At 51.4% G+C, this 24,279-nt stretch overlaps 1 protein-coding gene across 1 annotated transcript; it reads right to left on the bottom strand.

The window, feature by feature from the left end:
- Nucleotides 1-14,486: 14,486 nt before the first annotated feature.
- HOXB1 (homeobox B1) lies at nucleotides 14,487-18,838 on the bottom strand. Its single transcript, XM_080564974.1, has 2 exons — nucleotides 16,497-18,838; nucleotides 14,487-15,774 (listed from the first exon to the last, which is right to left on the bottom strand). The coding sequence occupies exons 1-2, from the start codon at nucleotides 17,191-17,193 to the stop codon at nucleotides 15,449-15,451; spliced, it is 1,023 nt and encodes a 340-aa protein (XP_080421100.1). The 5' UTR covers nucleotides 17,194-18,838; the 3' UTR covers nucleotides 14,487-15,448.
- Nucleotides 18,839-24,279: the final 5,441 nt, after the last annotated feature.

Here is a 24,279-nt window from a genome sequence, read left to right as displayed (position 1 = left end):
CAGGAAAAAAAATCAAAAAATATTTAAAGCTTCATAGCAACTTTTAAAATATTGTCTTAGGCCAACTGCTAACTCCATATGGGGAAGAATATGAGTACTACTATAGGTGAGGCATCATGGGTGTGGTAGATGTCTGGGTTTATGCCTCTTTTTGTTTTGTTTATAATTACTCAAGGGAAACAAGCACTTTTAAGGTGCAGCTCATCTCCTTCCGAGACAGATTTTAGTTTAACTCTGCATGCCAAATTCCTATTTCTCTCCACCAGCTATAAACGGAGCCCAGATGACTGGCCTGGTAGAAAACATACACAGAGTAAGCATCTAAAGTTAGGAGAGACAAGTCCCTCTGGTGAAATCTGCTGGTCAATTTGCTATTGCTGCCTGCTCCTATGTAAAAATCACCAGTTATTCTTACGAAAGGCAGCAACTTAAAATTGGAAAGCAATATATGATCACCCACTTGCTTTTCCCTCTTTCACTGTACCACAGGGGGACAAAGCAGACAGTAGAGGTACAGTGGCAGGTGTACCAAACAGTCCTGTGGCTAAATTATTTTTCTTTTTTTGTCTTTCAAATTATGATTTTGACTTGGAGAAATGAGCTCACACTAAAAGCAGGAATTAGAAAATTTAATCTCTACTAAACTCCACCTTTCTGGCTGTCAAAATACTTGGTCCTTTGCCTGTAGCCATGTGAGAACTCCATGCAGCCCTTCAGTTGTGACTGCTGCTGCGGTGGCTCCCTTGTTTTTTCTGCAGCTGCCAGGGTGGATGCAGCTGAACCTGCAGCAGCCCTTGCCACTGCAGTCATATCACAGCCCCAGATCTGCCAGTGGAAATGACCATTTTCTTCAGAACTCTTCTATCCCTAGCTGTGTCTAAAGCCAGTGCTGATGGCTATCAGCAATCCTTCCTCACACCAGTAACTCTTCCCTGATCCAGCCCTTGCTATTTCCAGCCCTCTTAGCCCTACCAAGTTCTGCTCTGTCCCTCCGTACAACTGAAGCCTGACAGACTGTGCCCAACTGTTCCACGCTTTGTGAAGTGACGCAGCAGCTGCTTGGAGCAGTAACATCCATCTTTATCAACAAACTGAGCCTGCATTTTTGGGACTGAAAGGTGAACATGTTTGTCATCCTTCTGACACAGCTTTTTTTTTTTTTTTTTTTCCAAAATTAAGCAGTCTGGGCTTGCTTTCCTGATTTGTCATTTCTCTCTCTGTGAAATGCTGTAAAGTGACACGCCGTATTAGTTACTCCCAGATTTCAAAGCCTCAACTAGCTTCTCAACAGCCAAGAGCACTTGTGGAGAAAAGGGAGATCGATATGATGAGAGCATATGTGATTTAAAATAGTCTGTTTTAAAGTTGTTGAGCCTAGTTCTCTGTTGCCTTCTCCTTTCTGTTTGAAATGCATGTTCTATGTTTTCACAATAGTGAATGAGCATTGCACAGGCAAAAATGCTGTCAGAGAGGAAAAGTCAGCAGAGGGATTGAGTATTAAAGTGAAGTGACTGTTTATTATTGAAAATAATAATGAAAAAATATAATATCCCTTCCACCCCATTTCTACTCACGTCCATATCCATATCTTTGGATAATTTCCCCCGTATGTTAATTCCACTGCCCACGCTACATAAAATGAACTCCCAATAATTTGAAATAGATCCATCTGAGGCCTGCACCCTGCTGGGTGGCTGCAAAATCCTTCTATACCCTGGATAATATCCCACGGACAACCCTCCGGTTTAAATTGAGCTTTTCCAGCTCCATTTTCTGGGTTTCTTGCAACAGAGCACAACATCAAGCAAACATTTTGCTTGAAGTGCTATACAGGATTTGCAGCATCATAAAAGTGGGTCGGGATTAGACCATTGTTTCCTCTGGTTTGAGACTCCCACCAGCTGCTGTAGATGAAGGTGCAAGAAACCTCCATGAATGCAATTATCAACTCACCTACACACAAGGAAACTTTCTCCCTGACACCCATTAGTTAGAGGTTAATGTATACCCTTCAGCATGAAGGTTTATCAACAACACAAAACTCTGTATCTGCATCTGTATTCTTTCTCTTTCCCTCCTTTTCTGCATTATTAAATATGTATGGCATTTCTTACTTGGGCTGCTTCTAACAGCAATCACTTTGAATGTCCACATTAAAAAGTTGACCCATATGCTTAGCCATCTGCTTTTTAAGCCCTAGACCCCTGAAAAAAAGCTAAGGACACCTTCCATTGGGGTCGCACCAGGGTTTCCATCAGCCTCAAGGTGTGGACAATTTTACGTTGTTCTCTCTAGCCTTTCTCCTGTACTAGGATGGGTGGAAAAAAATACCCCTATTTAGTATCTGTTGGTCCCTCAAATACAAGAACCACTTGACCCTCTTGCATAAACTCCTGTTAGCCCCTGCCAGCTGGATCCCATGTCCTGCAGCACTCTGTACACCGGGGGGTATCAGGCAAAGCACAGATCATCTGCTGGGCGGCTGCTCACCCACCAGAGAGCAGAGCACAGTTATCAGGATGCTGCACCTCCAGACACCGACAGCACAATGACAGCAGGACCTGCCTGTGAAATGAGGCCAAGATTAATGATGTATTGCCCTCATCCCTAACAGTGTGGCCCAGACAGAAACCAGGTGGGGAGGAGGGAGCCTGCACCTTGTGTAAACAATCCCCTGTCTCAGCTGAAACAGCTTTAGGCAGAGATTCTGGATTAAGAAAGTGATTCTTGCCCTGGACAGAAAGTTAAAGGGCAGGGGTGATAATGCACTGTTGGCCAAAGGTGGCCAGGGGAACTTAGCCATTACTCAGCAATGGTTCATTTGACCTGGCAGGAGAACATCTGATATCTAAACAGTCCTAGTCATCCTGAAATACTCAGAAACCTCTACACTAAATATTTGATGCCCTTGTTTGATAATGTTTATTTTGCTTTCTCCCCACCTGTGTGATGCTAATATGCTGTGAGTGGGGAAAACATGGGGTAGCACATACCAGAGATAAAACACTAATATGCGATCTTTTTTTTAAACAGAGATTTATGAGGCATACCATGAAGCCGACGGTAAAAAAAAAAAAAAAAAAAAAAAAAGGGGGGGGGGCTGGAATTTACTGTGGGGACTGCTTTTGCATCGATCGGTCTATATAACACCAGCAGCATGTGACCTCCCAGATCATCTCTGCTCTGCCTTTGTAAGAAACTTGTGCAAATCATGACACAGTCAGAAGGCTCATGGAGTAGTACCAGGGTTTGATCCGCCTTGTCTGGATATCAGTTTCTGCACTTGTGCATGGAGGAAAAAGTGAATTTAAGTCAGTCTCATTTCCCCTGTATCTGTGGCTGTTCGATACCCTCTCACCACCCCACTGGAAATTAAAACAGTTTTGATACAGTCATGCTTTTTGGGTCGTCCACTGGAGACTATACTCTCTCCTTGTTTAAGTCTGGAGTTGATCGGGTGGTGCCAATTTACACCAACGATCAGGGCACCAGTTTCCAAAGGGAAAACACCACCTCGTTTGTAGCAATCTTCATCTAAGCTGGTTGTACAGAAGCTCTCTACAGGCAGCAGAGATCTGCTCAGCACGGTCCGGGAAATCTCGGGGGTGATTCATCTGACCAGACCTGACCTTCTCTGGGAAGAGACGGGTGGTCTCTGGACTCAGTACAGCTCCAGCGATTAGGAAGGGGGTGATTTTGTTATAAGCGTCCACAATGAACAGAGCCCTGCCACTGCTGTCTGAGGCTGCTAGAGACAGCAGTGCAAAGAAGAGGTTCACCGCTGGTTTTTCAGGTCGTCCGGTTCTTGACTCAAGAGGCCCCACGTATCAGTTCCTGGCGGTGCTTTCGTCCTGCCGGCTCTGAGACCACTGAGCAGCAGGGCCTGCAGCCTGCTCCAGGACCCTACAGGGCCCACCTGGCACCGAAGTCAGAGCTGCGGCTTTCTCTTGCTTTTTCCCTTACAAAGCAAGCCCTGCCCCTTCCAGTTTTTAATATCAAGGTTTTCCCACACATCAGAAGAAAATACTGTTGGAGCTGGTTTCTTTCTCTACCTCATTTGAATATATCCTTTAGCTATTTTAACTTTCACTTACTTATTTTGACAGGAAGTGATGGCTTTGAGGCAGATGTGTTTCCCTTCCAGACAGAAAGAACTGAGGTCTTTGAGCTAAGAATTGACATTGTATAGTGCTTACTTCTGAGAATAAGAAATCCTGAATTTTCTTTCTGATTTTGCCCTTGTGCGGGAAAGAGAAAGCCCCAGTCATGCCTTTCATCTCAATTTCCTCAGTTGTCACAGATATGTTACACAGGTTGCTCTGTTACCACTGGCCCAGTAGTTCACGTTCTCAGATGCATGTTTAAAAACTCTTTATTAAAAGAAAGAGCTGGCTGTCGCTTTCTAACAAAAAGTAAATAATAGAGGTGGCCACAGTGCTGATTCTATGGCTCTTGATCTGAGATAAATCCTTTTTTTATCTGCTGGGTTATTAGAAGCACACCTTTACTTGTGAAAGTTCAGGTGAAATTGGGTTAAAAATTGGAAAGGATGTGGGCTATAAGTATGTTTAAAATGTTATCTGTTCTTTCTCAAACATGTCTTTCCAGCTCAGGTATTTACATGCTGATAACCTTTTGGTCCCAATGGTGCTAAAGACTTCATGCCTTGTATTTCAAAACTGATAAGAAATTGAAAGATGTGGAGTCTCCAAGAAACATTATGAAAAACAACCCTCCTCCTTTTCCCTGAGTTCCTTGGTTATTGTGCTACTTGAAACATTGAGTTTCTGGAAATTATTTACCATAGGAAATTTTTTGGCCCAAAGCGCATAGGAAGGAGACATAACTTTGAGGGAGACGAGAAGACATGTACGGCTTTTGTTATTCAAAGGTTTGGCCTTTGTTGTCCCTTTGATCTGCCACTCTCATAGATTCCTTCCTATCAGCAGATCAAGGAGAATTTTTATCTTACTGGGAGCCTTTGCATGTGTGCTGTTATTTTTTATTAAACTCCTTCTGCAGTAATATCAGGAGAAGTTTTGCAACCATCTCTGTCTGTTCTTTCCTGTAGGAACTGGACAGACAAAAAGACTCTGTATATAAGATGTTTTAAATAAGCTTGTGAGCAAATGTTGTTGGAATGCCTCCACCCCCCTTTATGCAGTAATGTGGACACACTATAGAAGAAGATTTAGCTAAAAAATAGAAATCTACCAATGTTGGTCTATCTGGGAACAGGAGAGCAGAGAAAGCTCGTGGTGCTGCTTGACTTTGGCCTGAACTGGTGGCTACTGAGAAGAAACTTTCTCTGATGGTATATGAAATGAGTTCAGCAGATCTAAGGCCAAGCAGAACTGTGTTTTTGCAGTAAAAAATTAAGCAAGCAAATCACATTGGCACTGATACTCTCTAGCACAAACTGGAGATGAAGTGAATTACTGACACTGGATTCCCATTCCTCAAGATCAGGAAGGGAAGGAACCTTGGCAGGATGAAATTTCACCTGCCGCTCCCAAACTACGATTAGACTCAAGGATTCATTCTCCCAGGCCCATCACCAGCACCTTTCACAAGCTCTCCATTTATTGAACAAGAAGGGGAAAACTGCAGGGTGATGCACAGCTCTGAATTTACTGGCAGAAACGTCATCTGTTTCAGCTTGATGCTGTTGACCTCTGACCACTGCATTAACTTAGTATGTTCAAGTAGCTGGTACAAGCCCAGTCGTTTGAACTGAGTTTTAAACTGTTACACAGGTCTTCAGAAAGAACAAAATTTAAACTGTTAAGCTGTTGAAGTGATTCTGATACCGACCTGAAGTACTCTGATCTTGCAGAGACAGAGACCAAAAGGCACTCAGATACTGAACAGATACATTGCATGCATCTAATGCATAAGTTCAGTGACAAACATCCTCGTCTTGGGCTTCCATGAATGTTTCTCCTCACTGAGAAACAATGGCCACTGAAGGCAGTTGGTATACTGTGCTTCGTCTGGAATACAGTCCAGCACAGCAGGGTACTGAGGCCTTGGCACAGAGACAGTTGAGGAAGCCAGATGACATTCCAGTCATATCTTTCATAGCCGAGACGGCGTGATTGATTTATGTCCAGTGCTGATGATGACAGAAAAGCACAGGATAGTTAAAACGTTGTTCTTGGTATATTTCATGCATGACTGGACAAAACTTAACACGGTGGGTCAATGACATTGCAAAAATGCACGTCCTTAACAAATACCCTCTTCTGCATCTTACGGAAGAGCTGCAGAAGGTTATCTATCACCTGTACAAGTCTGGCACTGCCTGAAAGCTGAACAGTCCTGCCCTCTGGCTCTGTGTGCTCCAGCATCAGCCAGCTGACCTTAGACTACCTTCATCAGCTGTTCAAACGAAGTTCACTCAAACTGTCCCTAGGGAGTGCTCCCACAACCCATTCTGCAGGCAAAACTCGCTGCACGTTCACTTCCAGTACCAGCGTGCTCACAGGAAGCTGGGGATCAGTCGGCTCCAGACTGCCAAGTTCTTAGGAACAGGCAAACGGGCTTGGTCCAGCGTACCTGAGGAATATCAGTTCCCTCCCAGCCGTCCCTGCTGCTGGAGTGCAGCAAGGGACAGCAGAAGCCAATTCAGACAGCCCATGATGCCCCTGGTATCTTCGTCTGTGCACTGCATGAAGCAGAAAGCCTCTCTGCCACCCAGAACCCAGCACAGCAAGAGCCTCACCCTCCTGGGAAATAGCGTGCACAGTACAAAACCTTATCTCAGTCTTTCCCTGCCTTATTCCCCTTATTATCTTGGGGGGATGGGGGGGGAAGCAAAGATTTTGTGGTTAGATTTTGTTATTTCTGGGGGTTTGGTTTGGTTTGGTTTGGTTTAGTTTATTGATACAGCAGCAGAAACAATATTAAATGCACAAAGAGCATCTGCTGATTTTCATGGCACTATCAATTTCCTCTTCAGCGTGGAGGAGAGGCAGGGTGTGGGTCAAGGAAAAAAGAATTTACTTTTCCTTGATATGCACAACCTTGGCAATGCAGTTGTGAATGCACTGAATTTGTAACAAGCCTTTCAGAAACGCTCCCCTAGAAGACTTCATAACTTTGTAGGCAACCAGCCTCCAATCTGTAATCAAGTCTTACAACGTAGCTCACTACTTCATAAAATCGAAACAAATCATAAGGGGGGCATATTAAAATAATTTGTATCAGTAGGGACTGATTTAAAGCCCAGCTCCTCATCCATCAGCGAGATGCTTTTGTTTGGTAGCATATTCCTACAAACTGCAGAAAAGCTTTGCCAAGTCCATTAATTATAAAGAGAAGAGAACCTTCGCGGAGAGAATGGACAAAGGGAAGCAGGGAGTGACTCTAATAAACTTCTTCGTTAGAAATCACCCCAAAAAATAATTGTGGGAGACAAATGGTGCCAGGACGTTTGATATTTTACAAGAGAATAATTTAGGACGACGTTTATTGCATGAAAATAGGGATTTTTGTGGCATCCGGCTCGCACAGGATAACACATTAACGGGAAGAGCGGCTGGAAAGCAAAACTCGGGAAGGCAGCAAACCCATCCTCTTCACTGGGGGCTGTCCGGCTCGGAGATGGTTCGTCCTTCGGAAGCGGTGCCAAAGCAGCACCGGCGGGGCCGGGGCCGGGGCCGGGGCCGGGGCCGGGGCCGGGGCCGGGGCCGGGGCCGGGGCCGGGGCCGGGGCCGGGGCCGGGGCCGGGGGGGGGCGGCCGCCGCCTGCTCCTTCCACCGCCGCGGCCCGGCCCCTGCGGACCCGGCGCCCTCCGACGGGCTCCGGGCTCCGGCGTCGCACAAAAACCCCTTTGGTTTGCGGGACTGGGGTGCTCCGCCACGAAGACTCAGCGGTACCTCTGAAATACGAGGTCCGTAGGAGATCTCCGGCTGCTAGAAGGAGCTATATTTTCTTCGCTCTGTCAACCGGCATTTAAATATGAACCATCTCGAATCCCTACGTAGGAAACGCAATTAAAGGGCCATTAAGAAAACATTTTTCTCGTACCCTTTTCCGTAATAAACGAGTTAGGCTCGGCGTTTCCGAGCTCTGTGGTGTGTCGAAACACGCGGCAAATCGGTGGCTATCAACACACTAATTGCGGTAAAAGGGATTGAAACCGGGAACCGGATTTCAAGTACTACTCCCTTTCACGAGAGCAATGCCAGTATTTTCAGATGTGTCATGGTCAGAATAACTCACACAGAGAAATATTTTGTAGTAGTAACTAAAAAATAATAATTATCATTTCCTTCCTTTCTCTGAGACGTATTAATAATTATAAACGAGGTTAAAAGCCACCTTTTTGTTTGAGGGAAAATCTTCTCACCTAAATTACAGAAATTGTTTAGGAAAGGCTTTTTGTTGGTGGGTTTGATCTTTTAGCTTGGCAAGAACTTGGACTCTTTGAACTCTTAGCAAAAGTTAGAGAGACTTTATTTTTAGATGAGAAACAACTTGTTTTAATGTCTTTTTTTTTTTTGTAGTGCCAGCTTCTCTATTTGAAATAAGTGGTACATTGTTTTCTTTCTGGTAACACTGTTTTCTTGCTGTCTTCCCACGTGTAGCTCCGAGCGTTGCTGTCTGAAGAAAAAAGATTGAAGACGTGGACAAAAACCACTGGGATCTCCCAGCACCCGCTGCTGGGCTGGAAGAAGGAAATGCAAAGAAAATGATTCAGGCAGAGTGGATGAGTGAAGGAAGAAATTAAATAAAGACAGACTGAGGTAGGATTTCCAACAGGCAATATTTCCACTGAACCTACTCGTGGGGGAAAGAGCAGGAGAAGCGTGTGAGATTTCACCCCCCCCCCCCTTTTTTTTCCCTGCAGCTTAAAACACTTGTATTGTGACACTTCACCGGGTTGTTTAATCAGCAGAGACTGTGATAACCTCCAGAATTTTATAGCCATTAACAAATCCATTAAATCTCATCGGATTAGCTTTAAGGACACAAGAAGGGAGTGGCTCCTTCTCGTGTCTGATTTTAAGAGACACCTCACACACGACAATTTGGCAGTCGTGTGCTAAAGGGCTGTAAATTCACAATACAGACCTCAAATTCTCCCTTTTTATCAGAGACACTCTGCCAAGGTATTACAAAGGTGCAAATAATCCGCAGAGCTTCAGGCTTTAGATCCTCAAACGTAAGTCCTTGTCTGCTCGATAGGAATTTATCATGTGCTTTCTCTTTCCAGTTTTCAGTTTTTAATGCCTCAGTCTAAGTAACTGGTCGATGGAATCAGGAGGACTGACGTGGGAAGGACTCAGCTCGTAGAGCATCCATACAGGTGAATTTATAAGTATTCATAATGAGTAAAGCCTAAAATGGTGCTGTTGGAGAATTTGGTTCCTGCCTCTAGCATCTGTTCAGAGTGCGGGGCAGGAAAAGAGATGAGGCAGGAAGGTATCTGTCTCTCTTACCCTGTGTCACATCTGTGAGTGCCCCAGTGTACAGGTAGTCTCTGAGGACAAGTGCTGCCCTCGCTGGGACCTCTCAGCTCCACGGAAGGGGCTCCTACCCCACAGTCTGACCCAAAGCCCTCTGGAGACTCGCATGGGGCTTTTTGCCAATCCCCCAGGCAGCTGGCAGGTGCCCAGAGACACCCAGCGCCCCAGACAGGGGCAGGTTCGGATCCTGCCGTGTCCCTGAGATTTCTCGAGTCTCTGGGACTGTACCCAGACACTTCGTGTTCCTTTCATCACCTCACAGAGTCCACCATGGTGCTGCCCTGGATATCGACCCAGTTGGTATTTTGTTTGGAGATGCTTTGGATTTACCTTGCTGTTCTATCTTCTTAATGGGAACTCATGCAGGTTTTGCTGTAAGCCCTTTTTGCAACCCAGGTCAATTTCCCTGCCTCTGAAAGTGGCCCGACCTGGTTCATCCCGGGGCAGGGCTCAGCGCTGCGAAGCGCCAACTCTCACCCTGCCCCAGAGCAGTGAGTGGCCCCTCACCGAACCTGGCCCCGTAAGTGCCGGGTTCCTCTCCCAGGCTTGGTCCCGGAGCACCCTTCTGAGAATTCACAAAGAGCTTCATGCCTTTCCCAACTCATGTCCCTGGGGCCTTACAGTTGCTGGTCTCCAGATACGCTCTTTTCTATTTTGCATCAGTTTTTGATTTGCTCTTCATTTTAAGATTGAGTCTCTTGCCAACAGGTTTACTTATACATATATAAAATAGATTTATGTAATAGATATTATATGTGGTTTATACTTTACTTAAATGTAAGCAATGTATATATTTATAATATAGGGAGTGCATACACACTTGTATATGTATATGCATACATACACATATATAGGCAACCTTTTTTCTCCCTGTGGCAGTTTTCATGGTTGTATTGCGTTTGCAGGATTGTACCTTCCCTGTCACACAGGCCCCCTGGTCAGAGTTAATGTCCGTGAACTGTCCACCCTCCTGGAAGGGCTGACCTGTGCTCCCTGCACTGAAAAGCAACTCCTGCCTTTCCTGGTGTGTCCTCCCTGGCCTGGAGCTTTTTCTTTTTTAACCCCAAATAATTTTTCAAAGCAGCCTCCTGGCCGGGAGTGCTGAGTGCTGCCTTCGCAAGGGCTGGCTGGGACACAGAGACCCAGGCTTGACCCCATCTCTGGTCCTCAGGCCAAGCTGGGCCCATCTTTGGGTGAATTCATTTCAGGCTGAACTTTGTGTGAACCTGGGCCCGAGGGGAAGGGAACCCGACAGAGCAAGGCTGACAGAGGCAAGTTCTGAGCAAACCCATCAGCCTGAGTAAATATTGAACAAATCCATGTGAAGGCTGGGATTGAAATGGAGCTGTCAGACCAGTGTAAACTGAAAGGATAGGTGAGCCCTCTGAAGAGCAAGGAAACATTCTGTACACTTACTTCTGCAATTGTTTCTTCCACCCCAGCCCTTTGCCCCAGACCTCATTTCACCTGCCTAAGAGGGTAATGCAGCCCTGAAGCTGATTGGCACTGAAATATCTGTGTTGGTGGAAAATAATAGCTGGGGGGCAGAGGGGAAAAGAAAGAAGGAAGGGGGCTGCACTGTGGAGTGGCCCTTTTAGTGTAATGAGCAGAGCGGGTGGGAGGGTTTACAGCTGGGGTCCGACATGAAGCAGCAGATCAGAGGTCCCCCAATTTAAGTCCAGGTGACCTATGCAGACTCAACCCTCAAAAATAAACATGCAGTATATTTGATACGGAGGCAAATGACATACACTGTCTGTAAACATACACAATCCAGATAAACACACGTATGCCCAGCTCCCACGATTGAGCCCAAGCGTGCTGCTGGGGGCTGTGTGGCAGGGGACGTGCCCAGGGCCGGGGTGGTCCTGGCTGTGCAAGCCCCTTGCCCAGCGGGGAGCAAGGACAGCTGCATTCACCCAGAGCTTCCCAGGGCTGCGGGTCTCCTTCGCAGTTCTCCGTGGGTTTTGATGACACCTAAAAATGTGCTTGCATCAAAAATGGTGAGAAAACTTTGATCAGACATGAAAATCCCTCTCGGTTTCCATGACCTAGGGTGTAGCGGCTCCCTTGGCAATGTTACCATGCTGGCAGGTGTGTGGACACCTTGCTGCTTTGGTGCTGCTCTCAGAAGATGTATCAAGTAGTGTTTTGGTTCTGACTCACCCACAGTGTGACAAAAACATCTTTCCCTCGCCCTGCTCTGGTTTTCCGAGATCTGGGGAGGGGGTAGCTCCTTACTGATTTTGTTGTGTGAAACAAATTTGGAGAAACCCGGAAGGCTTCGACCCCTGTTGCCCATCACTTCAAGGCATCAAAGGCTTTCAGGGGTCAGCAATAGCCAGAGTACAATCACAGAGAGAAGGTTTTGTCCCCCGGACAGAGACCCCCAGGAAAGCTTCACACCTTAAGTGCAAAGCCAGCAAAGTGGAGTTGAAAGTAAGGAAGTCTTCAGGTATTATTATTATTATTATTTAATAGAATGTCCTCTTCTGAGATCAAAAGGGCCTCACGTTGTGAGAACAAATGCCTTAGGAGAAGCATTTCACACCGAGGGGTAAGGAACAGATGGCCCTGAAGTGTCTGCCACGCCAGGCCAGATCACCGGGAGTGCCGAGGGCGTCTCTTCCCCGTCCCCTCCTCCCGCAGGGGGACAACAGCTCCAGCACAGCGACCGCCATTAAAAATGTACAAGGTTGCTTCTCTTTAACCGGGATTTTCCCCTTCCTCTGGGATATTAACGGCATTAATCTCCATTAGGAGGCGGCTTTGCCTCCGAATAATGTAGAGTAGTGTAGAGTGTAGAGGGGTCTTGGCTAATTTTCCTGCCCATAAAAAAAATGCAATGCCAGGGAACCACCGACAGACGCACGTGGAGATAAGGGAACAGCTCCGTCGTTGTGTATCATTTATATAAAACAAAGCAGTGCGTGCAGGCCCCGTGTCTGCCATATAAACCAGCGGTGGGGGTAGGGCTGAGCCCGGCGGAGTTCTGCAGGCGGCTCTGCGGAGGCGCAGCCCGGGCCGACGGCTGCGCAGGGCCCGCACCTGCCCCTGCCTGCCGGAGCGTGGGGCCGACACGCGTGGCCCTCGCTGCCCCGCGGAGCGCCCGGTACCGGCCGCGGGACCCCTGCCGCGGTTGTGCTGCGGGGCCGTTCAGCCGGCTCCTGCTTCACAGAAGCGAGTTTAGGGCTCCTGAGACAAAAGGGAGCGTGAGAAACCTGGAGGGAGAGCGCGGGGAGAGATCTGTGGCTGCGGGAGGTGAGCGCGGTGCGAGGAGCCCGGCTGGCAGCGAGGGGACGGGGTGAGGGGGGCGCCCGGGGGGTTACATATGTAAGGGCGCATCGGCACCGTCTTTGCGGACTCTTCCGGAGACTCCCTTTGAGTTTCAAATGGGAGCTGGGAGCCTTTGTTGTGCCCGACACTCCAGCGCTTCAGTCAGTAACCCCCGGGTTGTCCCGGCCGTTTTCTTTGCCCGGCTCTTCCCCGAGCGCTGGCCCCGCCCGGCCCGGCCCGGCGCAGCGCTGCTCGTCGGGGGGCGAGGGGAGCCGCGGCCCCTTCCCGGGTCCAGAGACAACGGGCGAAAACCTCCTCGGTGGAAACCCACGAGCTGTCTGAAGCGCAGCCCCCCGCTCCCGTGAGACAGTTTAAATCACGCAGATTCGGGGGACCCTTCGATCGCCTTGGGCCAGCGAGCAGGTTAAACCCGGCTGGCTGATGCCCGGCGCGCTGCGAAGTCGCTCTGGCTGCCTGTGCTTTGTTATTCGCGGTCCCCTCTCCTGATGTTTTGCAAACCGCTAGTGTAACAAACTCCTCTTTTCACCTTCCTCCTCACACACACTCGTCTTTTTCTTGTCCCAGAGCTAACTGGACGCTCGGGATGGCCCCCGAGCCCGGCGGACGTTGCACGGGACAGGGCTGCAGTGCCGGGGAGGAGCGGTGCTCCCCGCCGTCGGAGCCGCGGGGCCGGGCAGGTACTTCGCTCGTTCCTGGCCCCGCGAACGCCCCCACCTAAAAGGTTTGCAAATGGGACGAAGCTAGAACAATAGTTTCTCCTGGCAGCCCCTCTCTTTACTTGTTTAGAAATCCCAGAGGCGTTTCGAGGTAAAAAGGTCAGAGCTGTATCCGGGCCCGCGGCCCCCCCGGCAGCGGGAGGGCTCTGCCCCCGCTGTGGCCGCGGGTCCCGGTCCCTCCGCGCCCTGGCCTTGTGCGCTGCTCACGCTCTGGAAGACACCCGCTCTCCTTTCGGGGGCCACCTTCGAAAGCTGAGGAGATAAAACTAAATCGACGCTTCGTTCCGTTTTTGAGTTGGGTCCGCCTTACAGAACCGTTCCGTATAATTGGGAAACTCGCCTTTCCCCCACCCCCGGACCCCAACTTGATTCCAGTTAATGTCGCTGCTTCGGTAGTGCAGAACTGCTTCCTTGCCGGGATGCTTACACTGAGGAGGAGGAGGATTTGCTGTTCTCATCAGGCCCCCTTTCACTTCGCGTTGTAAAGCAACTCCACGTGCGGAGCGACGCGTTTCTACCCGGCCCCGTCTGGGAGACTTGCTTTGAACTCCCCCGTAGCGGAGGTGAAAGCTGGTCCCGATCCTGCAGCTGCCGGTGCCAAGGCGGGGGTGGGGGGGTGTTGGACGGGCCCCGCAGGAAGCAGGATCGGGCACTTCGTTTGGGAGCTGTAGCAGCAGACGGAGACCTTTTCCTTCCTCCTCCTCCCTCTGAGCCCGGGCTCCCCTCCCCGTGTCGCGCACTTCCCTGGACGGGAGAAATTTCCATTTCGCTTAGGGCCGAGAGGACGTGAGTGTGGAAAAAGTAAACTTTATTAGACTGAGGTAGTTCCATTTCGACATACAGAGCATGGGGAAGGGAGTGGAGGCAAAACAGAAGGTTCCGATTAAGAAACCACTTGTTTTTCACGATGACTTTTTTCTCTTTAAAACAAACTCTAACAAAAGTCGCCGCGGTTTTCAGTTCGTCCTACGGTAAAGTTTCTGCTGGGAAAGGGAAACAATCAGCCATGGTTAAATAATGTTTTTGTCGGACTCCGATAAGCCTAAGAGGATGGGGGTGCAAGGAGCCGTGCAGCCTCGCTCCAGGATTTCAGGCTTTCGAGACGAATAAATAGCAGTCAGTGCATCAGCATCCGGGGGAGCCAAGCCCCGCGGCCCCCCGCAGCCGTGTTCCCGTGCGCGTTCACACTTCGCAGCACGGTGACCCTTTTCCGAAGTACCCCGAGGTCTACCTTCGCCTCATCTCGTTTCCGCTGATAACACAGCGCTCCCCCAGGATTAGTAACAGCCCTCCCTTCCCCAGGATTAGTACCAGCCATAACCAGGAGTGCGTAGAAAACCACGTAAAGTAGCACTAGTGCAAAATGGTACCAAAGGAAGTTGCATTTTTGCTTTGTGTTTGTTTGGGTCTTCCCACGGGCCTCTAGCGTCTTGGGCCCATCAGATCTCTTTCCACGATACACAGAGTAAATAAAAAGGAAACAAAACAAAACAAAAAAATACCCCAAACTTTTTTTTTTTTACAATCTCTCGGGGATAAAAATGCATGAAACGTAGCATTCCTGCAGACAAAAGTCCTTGTGCACACTTTTAAAACGGGAGAGAACTAATTTCGTTTTAAAGTTTCTGTAGTTGAAAGTGCAGTTCCTATTGGGGAGAGAGAAGGGAGAGGGAGAAACGTCCCTGAGACAAACGCCTATTGCTAAGGACAAACGAGGACACGGCTGCTCCTTTGGAGTCCAACGTTTTACGGAGGGTCTATAAATTAAGAGAGAGAAAGGCAAGGTGGAGAATTAGTATCACACGCATGGAGACGGCTGGAGCCAAGGGGGCTGCTCGGAAGGAAGCACGGCCTTGCCTCCGCGCGTGTGTGCGGCCGGGACGTGCGTGTTCGTGCGTGTGTGTCTACTCGGGCTGCGGGAGCAGCCGCCCCGGGCTAGCCTCCTTGCCCCTGCGGGGCGGCTCAGGAGGACACCGAGCTGGGGGAGGCCTCAGGTGAGGTGCAGTTGGACTGATCCGAGGCTTCGCTCGCTTCCTTCGCAGACCTGGAGGCAGCAGCCGGGGCGAGACCCTCCTTTTCCCTCTTCTTCTGCTTCATCCGCCTGTTCTGGAACCAGATCTTGACCTGGGTTTCGTTGAGCTCAAGGGTAGCGGCGATCTCCACCCTCCGGGCCCGGGTGAGGTACTTGTTAAAGTGAAACTCCTTCTCCAGCTCCGTCAGCTGCTTGGTGGTGAAGTTGGTGCGGATGGTGTTGGGCTGGCCCAGCAGCCCGTACTCCGACACTTTGGCTGTAACGAGCAAAAGCCAACAGGGCAGGAGCAGCCAAAGCAGTCCCTGGCCGGGGCTGGAGGCCCTGCGGAAGCCCGATCGAGCGGGCTCTGCCCTGCTGCCCCTCTCCTGGGCGTTTGGCCCCCGCCCCCCGGAGCTTCGTGCTTGCTCACAGAGCCCGAGCTGTGCCCTGGCTTCCCGGCGCGGGGTTATAACCTGGGGGGAAAGACTGCAGTGCTGCTCCCTTCGCTGGCACACCGTCACCCCGGTTCCCCGCAAACTGCCCTGAAACTTAACGTGCGTGGGAAAGAGTGGAAGGGGACAGGAGGGCCCGCTCGATCGGGGTGGGGGTGGAGGGAAGATTGCGATTTAGGGAATATTTTAGAGAAGGAAGTTGAACAATGGGGGAGGTGGGAGCCACGTCTGTGGAAGAAGCAGGAAACCCGGAGCGTTTCCTATTCCGAGCTGGGCTTAAATTGCATTCGGCCTGCGGGAAAGTGCGCTCAGGGTCCCTCCATCAGGTGTATCTGCAAGATCTCTGGCTGGCTTTTCTGCAGCGCTGGGCTGGTGCTTAAAAAATCGGGCCCGTGTTCCTCTGGAGGATGAGCCCCGCTGCCTTGAGTACGAGGCCCGGGGAAGGCAGAGAGCCCGGGAAGGCAGAGGAGCCCTCCCCGGGGCGCTGCCCCCGCCTGCCCCGGCCCCGGGGGCGCCTCCCCGCCCGCTCTGCGCGCCCCAGCCTCACCTGTCTTGGGCGGGTTCCTCTTCACTTTCATCCAGTCGAAGGTCCGCGTGGTGCCGGCGCTGGGGCACGGCTCGGAGGGGCACGCGGGGTCTTTGTCCTCGATCGGAGCGGGCGACAGGCTGCCGTAGAGGCCGGCCAAGAAGCCGGGCTGCTCCTGCCCGTAAAGGTGCTGCGGGTAGTGCCCGGCCGCCGCCCCGCCGTAGCCCTCCGCGAGCGAGCCGAGGTGCGGCCCCGCGCTGGCGAACCCGGCCGCCGGCAGGTACCCGGCGTCGGCCTCCTGCGCGCCGAGGTAGAGCGGGGGCGGCCCGTAGCCGGCGCCGCAGGTCGCGGCCGGGTACCCGGCGGCCGGGGCAGCGCCCGCGAAGGGCACGGCGCGGCCGGCCGGGGCGGGGGCGAAGCCGGGGCCCTGCTGCGGCAGCTGGGCGGCCGCGGCCGCGCTCCCCCCCGCGCCGAAGCGGCCGTCTCCGTGAAAAGGGTCAGTGGCGGGGCTACCTGAGCACGAGGGGAAGGACGGGGAGCTTTGCTCTAAGTGGTGGTAGGCGCCCGTCCCGCGGTTACAAATTGCATACTCTAAGAAGGAGTTCATCCTAGTATTGTCCATCTGCCACTGATGGAGGAGGGTCAGCCTGTTTTGGGGGGATTCCGCCTGCCCTACAACCTTTAGATAGTATGTCAAAGCTGTAAAACTTCCTTCCATGCATCGCTGGTCCTCGAACCCCGGAGCCTTCGGCGGGGCCGGGGTGGGGGCAGGGGGAGGCGGCCACGTGGCTCGCCCCCAGCCCAATGAGCGAGGGGCTCCTGAAGTTTGTCACATCTCTGAGCTCATCCATCAAGGGCCTGACATTTACATAACAAAGGGGTTTCAATCAAACCCTGCCCATCAATCTGATAACAACACGAATGCGTCAAAATCTTTCCTCAAAGACTTTAAAAGAGAGGAGGGAGGTGGGGTGCGGGGAGGTGGAGGGGAAGGGGGGGCCTGGGGGAAGAATTAGCATTATCTGCGCCTGTTTTAAGTGCTAAAAAGGCCCCCGAGTTATTCGATTAGCCAATTTCGGCAGAACTTCCCCTTCCTCAACTTAAAAAGGCTTTTCCCGATCCTAACTCCATCTGAGAGAAAGAAAGATGAAGGAAAAAGAGGTAGGGAGGTCTGACTACGTCTCCCCTCCACCGCCCCAAGTACAAAAGGATGCTCGTTTCTTCGTTGCGAAACTTTATCTAGAAAATGCCTTGAACGTGTTTGGAGTTTTCTGGGCTAAAATCTTCTACGAAAACTACGCTCCATGTGCTTTAATTTTGCCACGCGGGCTTTGTGTCTAGGGCCAGTGTGGGTAAAAGCAATGTAATTAAATCAGTATTCTAATGAGACGATGAAATAAAGTTACGAAGACAGAATGTCTTTTGTTGGAGAGAAACCATGCCCTGCTTAGCAATTGGAGGAATGGAACCCAAAGTTATCTGTGTCGGTGTAACCATCCTGCCCATTTTTCTATCCATCCATTTGTCCGTGTACCTACCTATCTCCACATTTACTTCTGAAAACATGAGATGTTTTTAAGGGCTTTAACCAGTGCTGGAACTTTAGGCACTGCTTTTCTACGGCAGACCTGGTTTGATCTTCCCGAGTCTGCTGTAAGACCGGAGCTTTCCTCTAGCAGAGTCCCTGTGATGAGTAGGTGGAAAGACACTGACTTCAGTGCGGCCACTTACTGCTCAGAGAATGGAAACATAGGTAGGCAACATTTATTTACTTGTTAGCAGAAGGGAGACAAGAGCACCCAACAATATGACGCCCACAGTCATTTGTTACTTGTCAGGATATTTACTAGTTATTCAGCCTCTAGGAAGAGCCAGGAGGGCACTTTTTTTCTTTTTTTTTTCTTTCCCTTTTTTTTTTTTTTTTAATCAGGCCAAAAGTTCACTTTGAAAGGCATAAGCACGTTCTTTAGTTCAGAGGTTTGGCTGATGCAACCCGTTGGGGTAACGTTTGTTAAGAAACTGCAATAGCATCAGCCCTCCTCCCATATTCAAATGCCCTCGAGAGAAGACGTGCTATTTAGTCAACTACGTCTCTTGTCCTTCAATAAAAAGAATAAAGAGAAACTATTTCCAGTGCTGTGTTACTACTTATTCATGTATTCTGCAGACTTTGCTGATGCTGAGATATTCAAGAAGAAAATACTTTAGGATACAAATGTTCTCTGAAACAGGATACCTCCTTTTTTGCATAAAACAACAGAAAGCACAGAAAGTGATTATAGAGATTCAAAGCAACTCTCATGTAATTTCCCTTGCAAAAGAAATCGGTTTTTAATTTGATTCCAGGAGTGCTTTTTGTATTATGTTGTGTTCGCGCTTAAATTGGATGTATTATATTTAAACGATACTTACAATAGATGATTTATGGATGTAAAATGAAAAAAAAAAAGAAGGATAGATGTTTATTTCATCCTTGAACCATTTGTTTCATATTGTCTGATAATTTTGCACCATGATCTCACTCCACTGTTACATTAAGGGGATGCTTTATGTCATTAAAATACAGCTGTCTTCTGGAGCTGCAAAATTAGCTCCGAGAGAGCTCACTTCTGCGGAGTTATGGAAGAAAAAGTTTTGCTATTAAACTCCGCTCAGACCTGAGGCAGTTCTGGGGGGGAAGCACAGCTTCTTTGGTGGACGGAATAATCGTATGGGACGGGATCAAAATTTTGGCCCTGAAATAGAGCAGAGATCCCGACCCAAACAGGAATAAAACGTGGTCCTTGGACTCCTGGGAGCCACTCCAAGCCCTGGCTTCTTCGGGAAAAGTGAAGCTACTGAGGCGTGTGAGGGCGAAGGTAGAGCTGAGACGGGGTGCGTGGAGGCGAAGCCACTTCGGCTAAAGGTTTTCTTCCCCTCCGTGGAGGCAGTCGTCGCGCTCGGCGCATGGGGGGCTGGAGCCGATTTCCTCCCAGCAAGGGGACGTCGCCCTCCCGCCCGGCCGCTCGCCATCTGCTCTCGGAGCCCGGGCAGCGCAAGACCGGGAAGACTTCGGGGGTGTCGGGGCGGCAGGTGCCGGGCTCCCCCGGCCGGGGGACGAGCCTCCCCCCGGCCTTCGGCGGGGCAGCGGCAGCCGCCGGCTGCAGCGGAACCGGGAAGCGGGCGGCGGGCGGGGTGCGCTGCGCTGCGCTGCCCGGCTCGGGGGGCTCCGCTGCGGCCCGCGCTGCCCCGGCGCCGCCTTCCTGCCCCGGAGCAACGTGCTCTTCCCCAGAATGCACGGCCTGTGGCTGCTGCGCGGCATTTTTGAAAGCCACAGCATCAGTGAGCACGCGAGCACACTGGGAATTGCCGGGGAACCGCTTCTCCAAATTTCCCTCCTAGCGCTGGAACCGGTATCAGGTCACTGCTGTCGTTATGCCTGGTTTTCGTTCCCCTTGCGGAGAAAGTGTGAGAACCAGTTTCGGTACTGCGGGCGAAAGAAATACCAGACTATTGGTAACAAGCAGTCGCCTGGCGAGCATAATGCTATTATTTGCACATTTATTCCATTAAAACACCCCTTATGGAAAGTTGAGAGAAGGGAGGTGGTCAAAACATCCGAAGAAAATGTGTAAATGGAGGTTCTCAAATTACCAGAGCTCTGCCTCCTCCCTCACACCACGAAAATAGTTTATTAGCCTTTACTCATATCTATTGCTTGATTTTCGCTCATGTGCTGAGGAAGACAGTAATTCTTCTGCCGCCCCCCCCCCCCCCCCCCCAAACCGACGGGATTAAAACAGAATATCTCGAGATGAGTGAGCAGAGAGGGCCAGTGGGGAGGTTTCAGGTCTTTGATTCCTGGAGAAAGAACGCGTTGCCCACGAGAGCGGTCGGTCAGTGGAGGAGGAAAGGAGGGAGCACAGGGGGAGCTCCCTCCTCGGCCTTCTTCCAGCCCAGGGCCTGGCACGCCTTGGAAGCCGTTGCCACCCACACCCAGCCTGATAAGCAGATAAGAACCGAGAATAACATCATTTTTCCCGCGAAGCTGTCGGTGGCAGGAGGGTTCTCGTGCCCAAACGCCCCCAGTGCCCTTGGTCCCTCCGCCCCCGCGAGGCAGAGGGCCGTGGCGTGACAAAACGTGGGGCAGCTCGTGGGCTTGCTGCCCCGGGTGGAAGCACACCCACGCGCTTGCACTGTTAGCGAGGACGAGGCTTTGGGCCCCCTCGAGAAAACCACGCCTTTCGTTCCAACCCGATGAAGGCATCTTACTAAAATAAAGCTTTTATTGAGTGCGATGTCTTTCTTTTAGCGGCATAAAGCAAGCCCCGTGACACTCAGGACTGCAGCAGCCTGGGGAGAGACCAAAGGGGATTTTGCTCTTTCCTAAGAGCCGCTTTACTTGTTGAGACAACTTGCCTGACACGAAGGATAAGGCCCTTCTGAAGACGTTTCTTTCTTGTAAGAAATCTTTACCCGGGGCAGACTTGGGAGTTTTCTATGCAGGCAACACAGAAGAGGTGGAGCATTTCCAAAGGCTCCAGAGCACACAGAGTCTACAGATGCTTCGTTTTGGAGTTAAAGATAACTCTCTGCGGAGAAAGTTTGTGTCGTGCGTAAGAAATGTCAGTTCTGGCTCCTCGCGGGGTGATTTATAAGAAGCAGCGCTGACGCTCGGGATGCGTGTTTGGCTGCGGACTTTGTTATCACCAAAAAGGACTTGTCCTTAGAAATTGTCAGAAATTTACAGCCTCGGTAACCATGTGGCATGGTTAAATCATGGCCTACTAAGCCTGCGTATATTTAAGTCTAAAAACTGAAGAGAGAAAATCGTATGGGAAAATGCTTCAAAGTTTGGGATTCCAAAGAGATGCTGAAGGGAATCCCTTGCATGAGTTACAAGCACGGTGCTATCTCCGTGCTGCAGAATGAATACGAGACACTTCAGATAAGATACAACCCTTCTTATCTGCCGCGCTCGGGCGCCGGCAGAAGGCCGGGCCGGGCCCCGGGGGCGGCTGGAGCGCGATGTCCGTCTCGGGCATCTGCTGCGCCCCAAGAGCCGCCGGGCATTTGGCGGCTTGGCTTGGAGTCAGTTCGTGCAGATCTCTGGACGGGCTGTCACCAACCCCCGGGGGCGGATGGAAACCCTCTTAGCCGGGCAGAGAGACATGGTTTCTGTTCTCGGTCTCTTGAGTGACACTTTGAGTGGAAGATTAGGGTGAGAAATAGCTGTTTCTGTATTTCTTTTTCTGAGTGTGGCACGACCCCCTCAAATCCCACCTCCTCGTGCGTCGAAAGATCAAACTCCTCCCGCTGGCTTCGGGGAACCCGTCCTGGTTGCCTGTGACTCGCATCGGCTGTGCCTCCGTGGTCCCCAGGGCAGAGGTGCGTGTGTTCGAGTCCACTCGTCCGGCCACCGAGGTTCGCTTAAGCCTCGGGGAGGAGAGCTCCGTGTCCCTCCTGCGCACAGGGGCGCCTTGCCCGGGCCGGCAGCCCCGCTGGGGGGTGCAGGGCCGGGACTGAACCGGGGAGCCCCAAGCCCTTAGGGTTCACTCCGGTCCCTGCAGTTATCAGCACCCAGCGGACCAGACGTGGGCTAGCTCCACCTAGACCCGACGTACTTGGCTTTATTCACATCTGCATCGGTATTGCCGGTAGTGGTAGGTCAGCGTTATTGATGAAAACCAGAGTGATTCTAAACAGTATCCCCCTGGCTTCGAGACCTAGGTTCACCTGGGTTAACAGCAGCGTTTCCTAAGGTAGTTTCTCTGAATCCGACACTCAGTTCCCCCTTCGCGGTGTGTAGAGGGGAAAAGAGTAACCGGCAAAGTTGCGGTGGAGGCGGGAGGTGCCAGGAGGGCGAGCAGAGGAAGGTGCCCTGTCCCAGCTCCTTGCTTTGACGGTGATGGAGCCTTAGGAAAGTTTCTCAAGCTCCTGCCAGTCAGGACGGGGATGCATTCAATGCGGGACAAATGCTACCACTCAGCTGAGAAAACAGAGTAGTTCCCGGAAAGCCGGGGTCTGGCACCGGCAGCTCCGGAGGGCGGTCGGGGTGATTCCCCGGGAGAAGTAACCGCTTCCCACCTCTCACATCAAAGGCTCGGGGCCTGCCACTCGGTCTCGCCCGCGTTTCCTTCACAGAAGGTTTTCCGCCCTGAGCCTTCCCATGGCTCTAATGGGTTAGTTCAACATCTTCAGGGCTTCAAGTAGCTCTTTAGCAAATACATCCCCAGACTAGACCAGCACAAGATAAATATTACTTTAGCATCCCTACAACACGTGCGAGCGTATCTCATTTGCATATTTCTAGGTTAATAATCGTGAGGCAATTGCAGTGTTTTGACAACGATCAAGAGCTGAATACGCTTAATATGCTTAATGTATGCCCTCCAGTTGCACAGAACAGAAGGGCAGGGTTGCAAATATGCATTCCCCATTTGTTTGACATTTTGAAGAAGGTAAAGAATGGCTGAACTGATGGCGAAATCTTACAGTCATTCAATAATTTAGATTTTATTGAATATTCCCCTTCTTTCCTCCGACATTTCAGTCTTGCTAATTAGGACAAATAAGAAAGGGCCTGCTGTTAGCAAGGATAATAACTGGCGAGGTTCCATTTATTAAGTCACTTTCCGTGGGTGTAGAATTGATCTGTGGCTGTGACTGGCATGCTTTCTAGACCTGCAGCAACTTTGAGAAGTCATTACGACCTGCAGAAGGGCCCTCGTTAGAGATTTGTATTGATAAGGTGTCAGGGTGTACGTCGGTGGAGCCCCCCGCTCCCGCCCCACCCCACCCCGGGTCTGCTCCGGCGTGGGCCGCGCCGCATGGGGGACGCCGAGGAGGAAGGGGTGCGCGTCCCCCTCCGCCTCTCGCTTCCCCTCCTCCCTTCCACGCGGAAAGGGCGGGTGCGCCGTGGAGATCCGCTGCGAGCTCCATTCGCCAAGAGACGCGTACGTGCGCGGCTTCGGGCGAACGAGAAGCGCCGCCCGGCCCCAGGCGCACGGGACGCGCACACGCGCGAGCCCGGCGGGGCGCGGGAGCGGCCCCGGCCCGGGCCGAGGCAGCGCCGAGCGCGGGGGCTGCGCGGCCCCCCCCCCCGCCACCGAGAGCCGGCTCCGGCCGCCCCGCAACAAGCCCGTGCTCGGGAGTGCTGCGGGGCGGGGGGGGCGAGGGGGGATCTGAGAAGCGCTGGAACAAATGGCGCTTTGATAGACAGCGTCTGGCAGCGCCAACGCCGCCGCTGAGTATGTTCCAGAAGCTGGAGATATTAAATAAACTTAAAGATAATGAATAGCCTTCTGTGGTACTGGGGCTGGGCCTGGGCTTCCCCCCCCCCCCCCCCCAACCCCCCCGCCTGGCTCGAGGACTTCTAGAGCGAAGGAGTCGGGAGAGGGGGCGGCGCAGCGGGGGGCGACTCCCGGCCGGGGGCTGCAGCCCCCGCGGGCCGCGCACCGGCCGCTTCCTTTCGTCGACGGGAGGGTGCTTTTGGTAACGTTCACCTGCGTGTCGTAACCGCCATCCACTTCCATTTTCAGTATAAACCGACTCCTTCCCGGAGCGAGCTGTTAGCAGGTCGGAAACGTCTGCTGGCTTGATTGGGAGGGAGGCCAGCGGTGTCATTCCGAGTGAAAAGGTAGCCGTAAAACCAGCCTGCCTTTGTTCCGGCGGGGAGCGATAACCCAGATCTTCGCACAGCAATTTCGAGAACATCTGTCGAGGCCTTACTTTCTTTCGTTTTATTTCTTTTTACTGCCCGAAGCGGAAAGCGAGCCCGGCTCCGACGCCCCCAGCACGAAAGCACAGAACGAGCGAGCGCGTT

Source organism: Anser brachyrhynchus (genome assembly GCF_964034855.1).
Source record: "Anser brachyrhynchus genome assembly, chromosome: 22".
NCBI classification, from domain to species: domain Eukaryota; kingdom Metazoa; phylum Chordata; class Aves; order Anseriformes; family Anatidae; genus Anser; species Anser brachyrhynchus.
The sequence above is the reverse complement of the archived record's forward strand: the minus strand, read 5'-3'. Positions and strand labels throughout refer to the sequence as shown.

What these genes read in the sequence shown, in the direction of transcription:
- HOXB1 (XM_080564974.1), bottom strand. Translation starts at nt 17,193, where the DNA reads ATGGAAGGAAGTTTTACAGCTTTGACATACTATCTAAAGGTTGTAGGG. An exon ending in GAGGAACCCGCCCAAGACAG is followed by an intron (nt 15,775 to 16,496) that starts GTGAGGCTGGGG and finishes TGCTCGTTACAG; the next exon opens with CCAAAGTGTCGGAGTACGGG.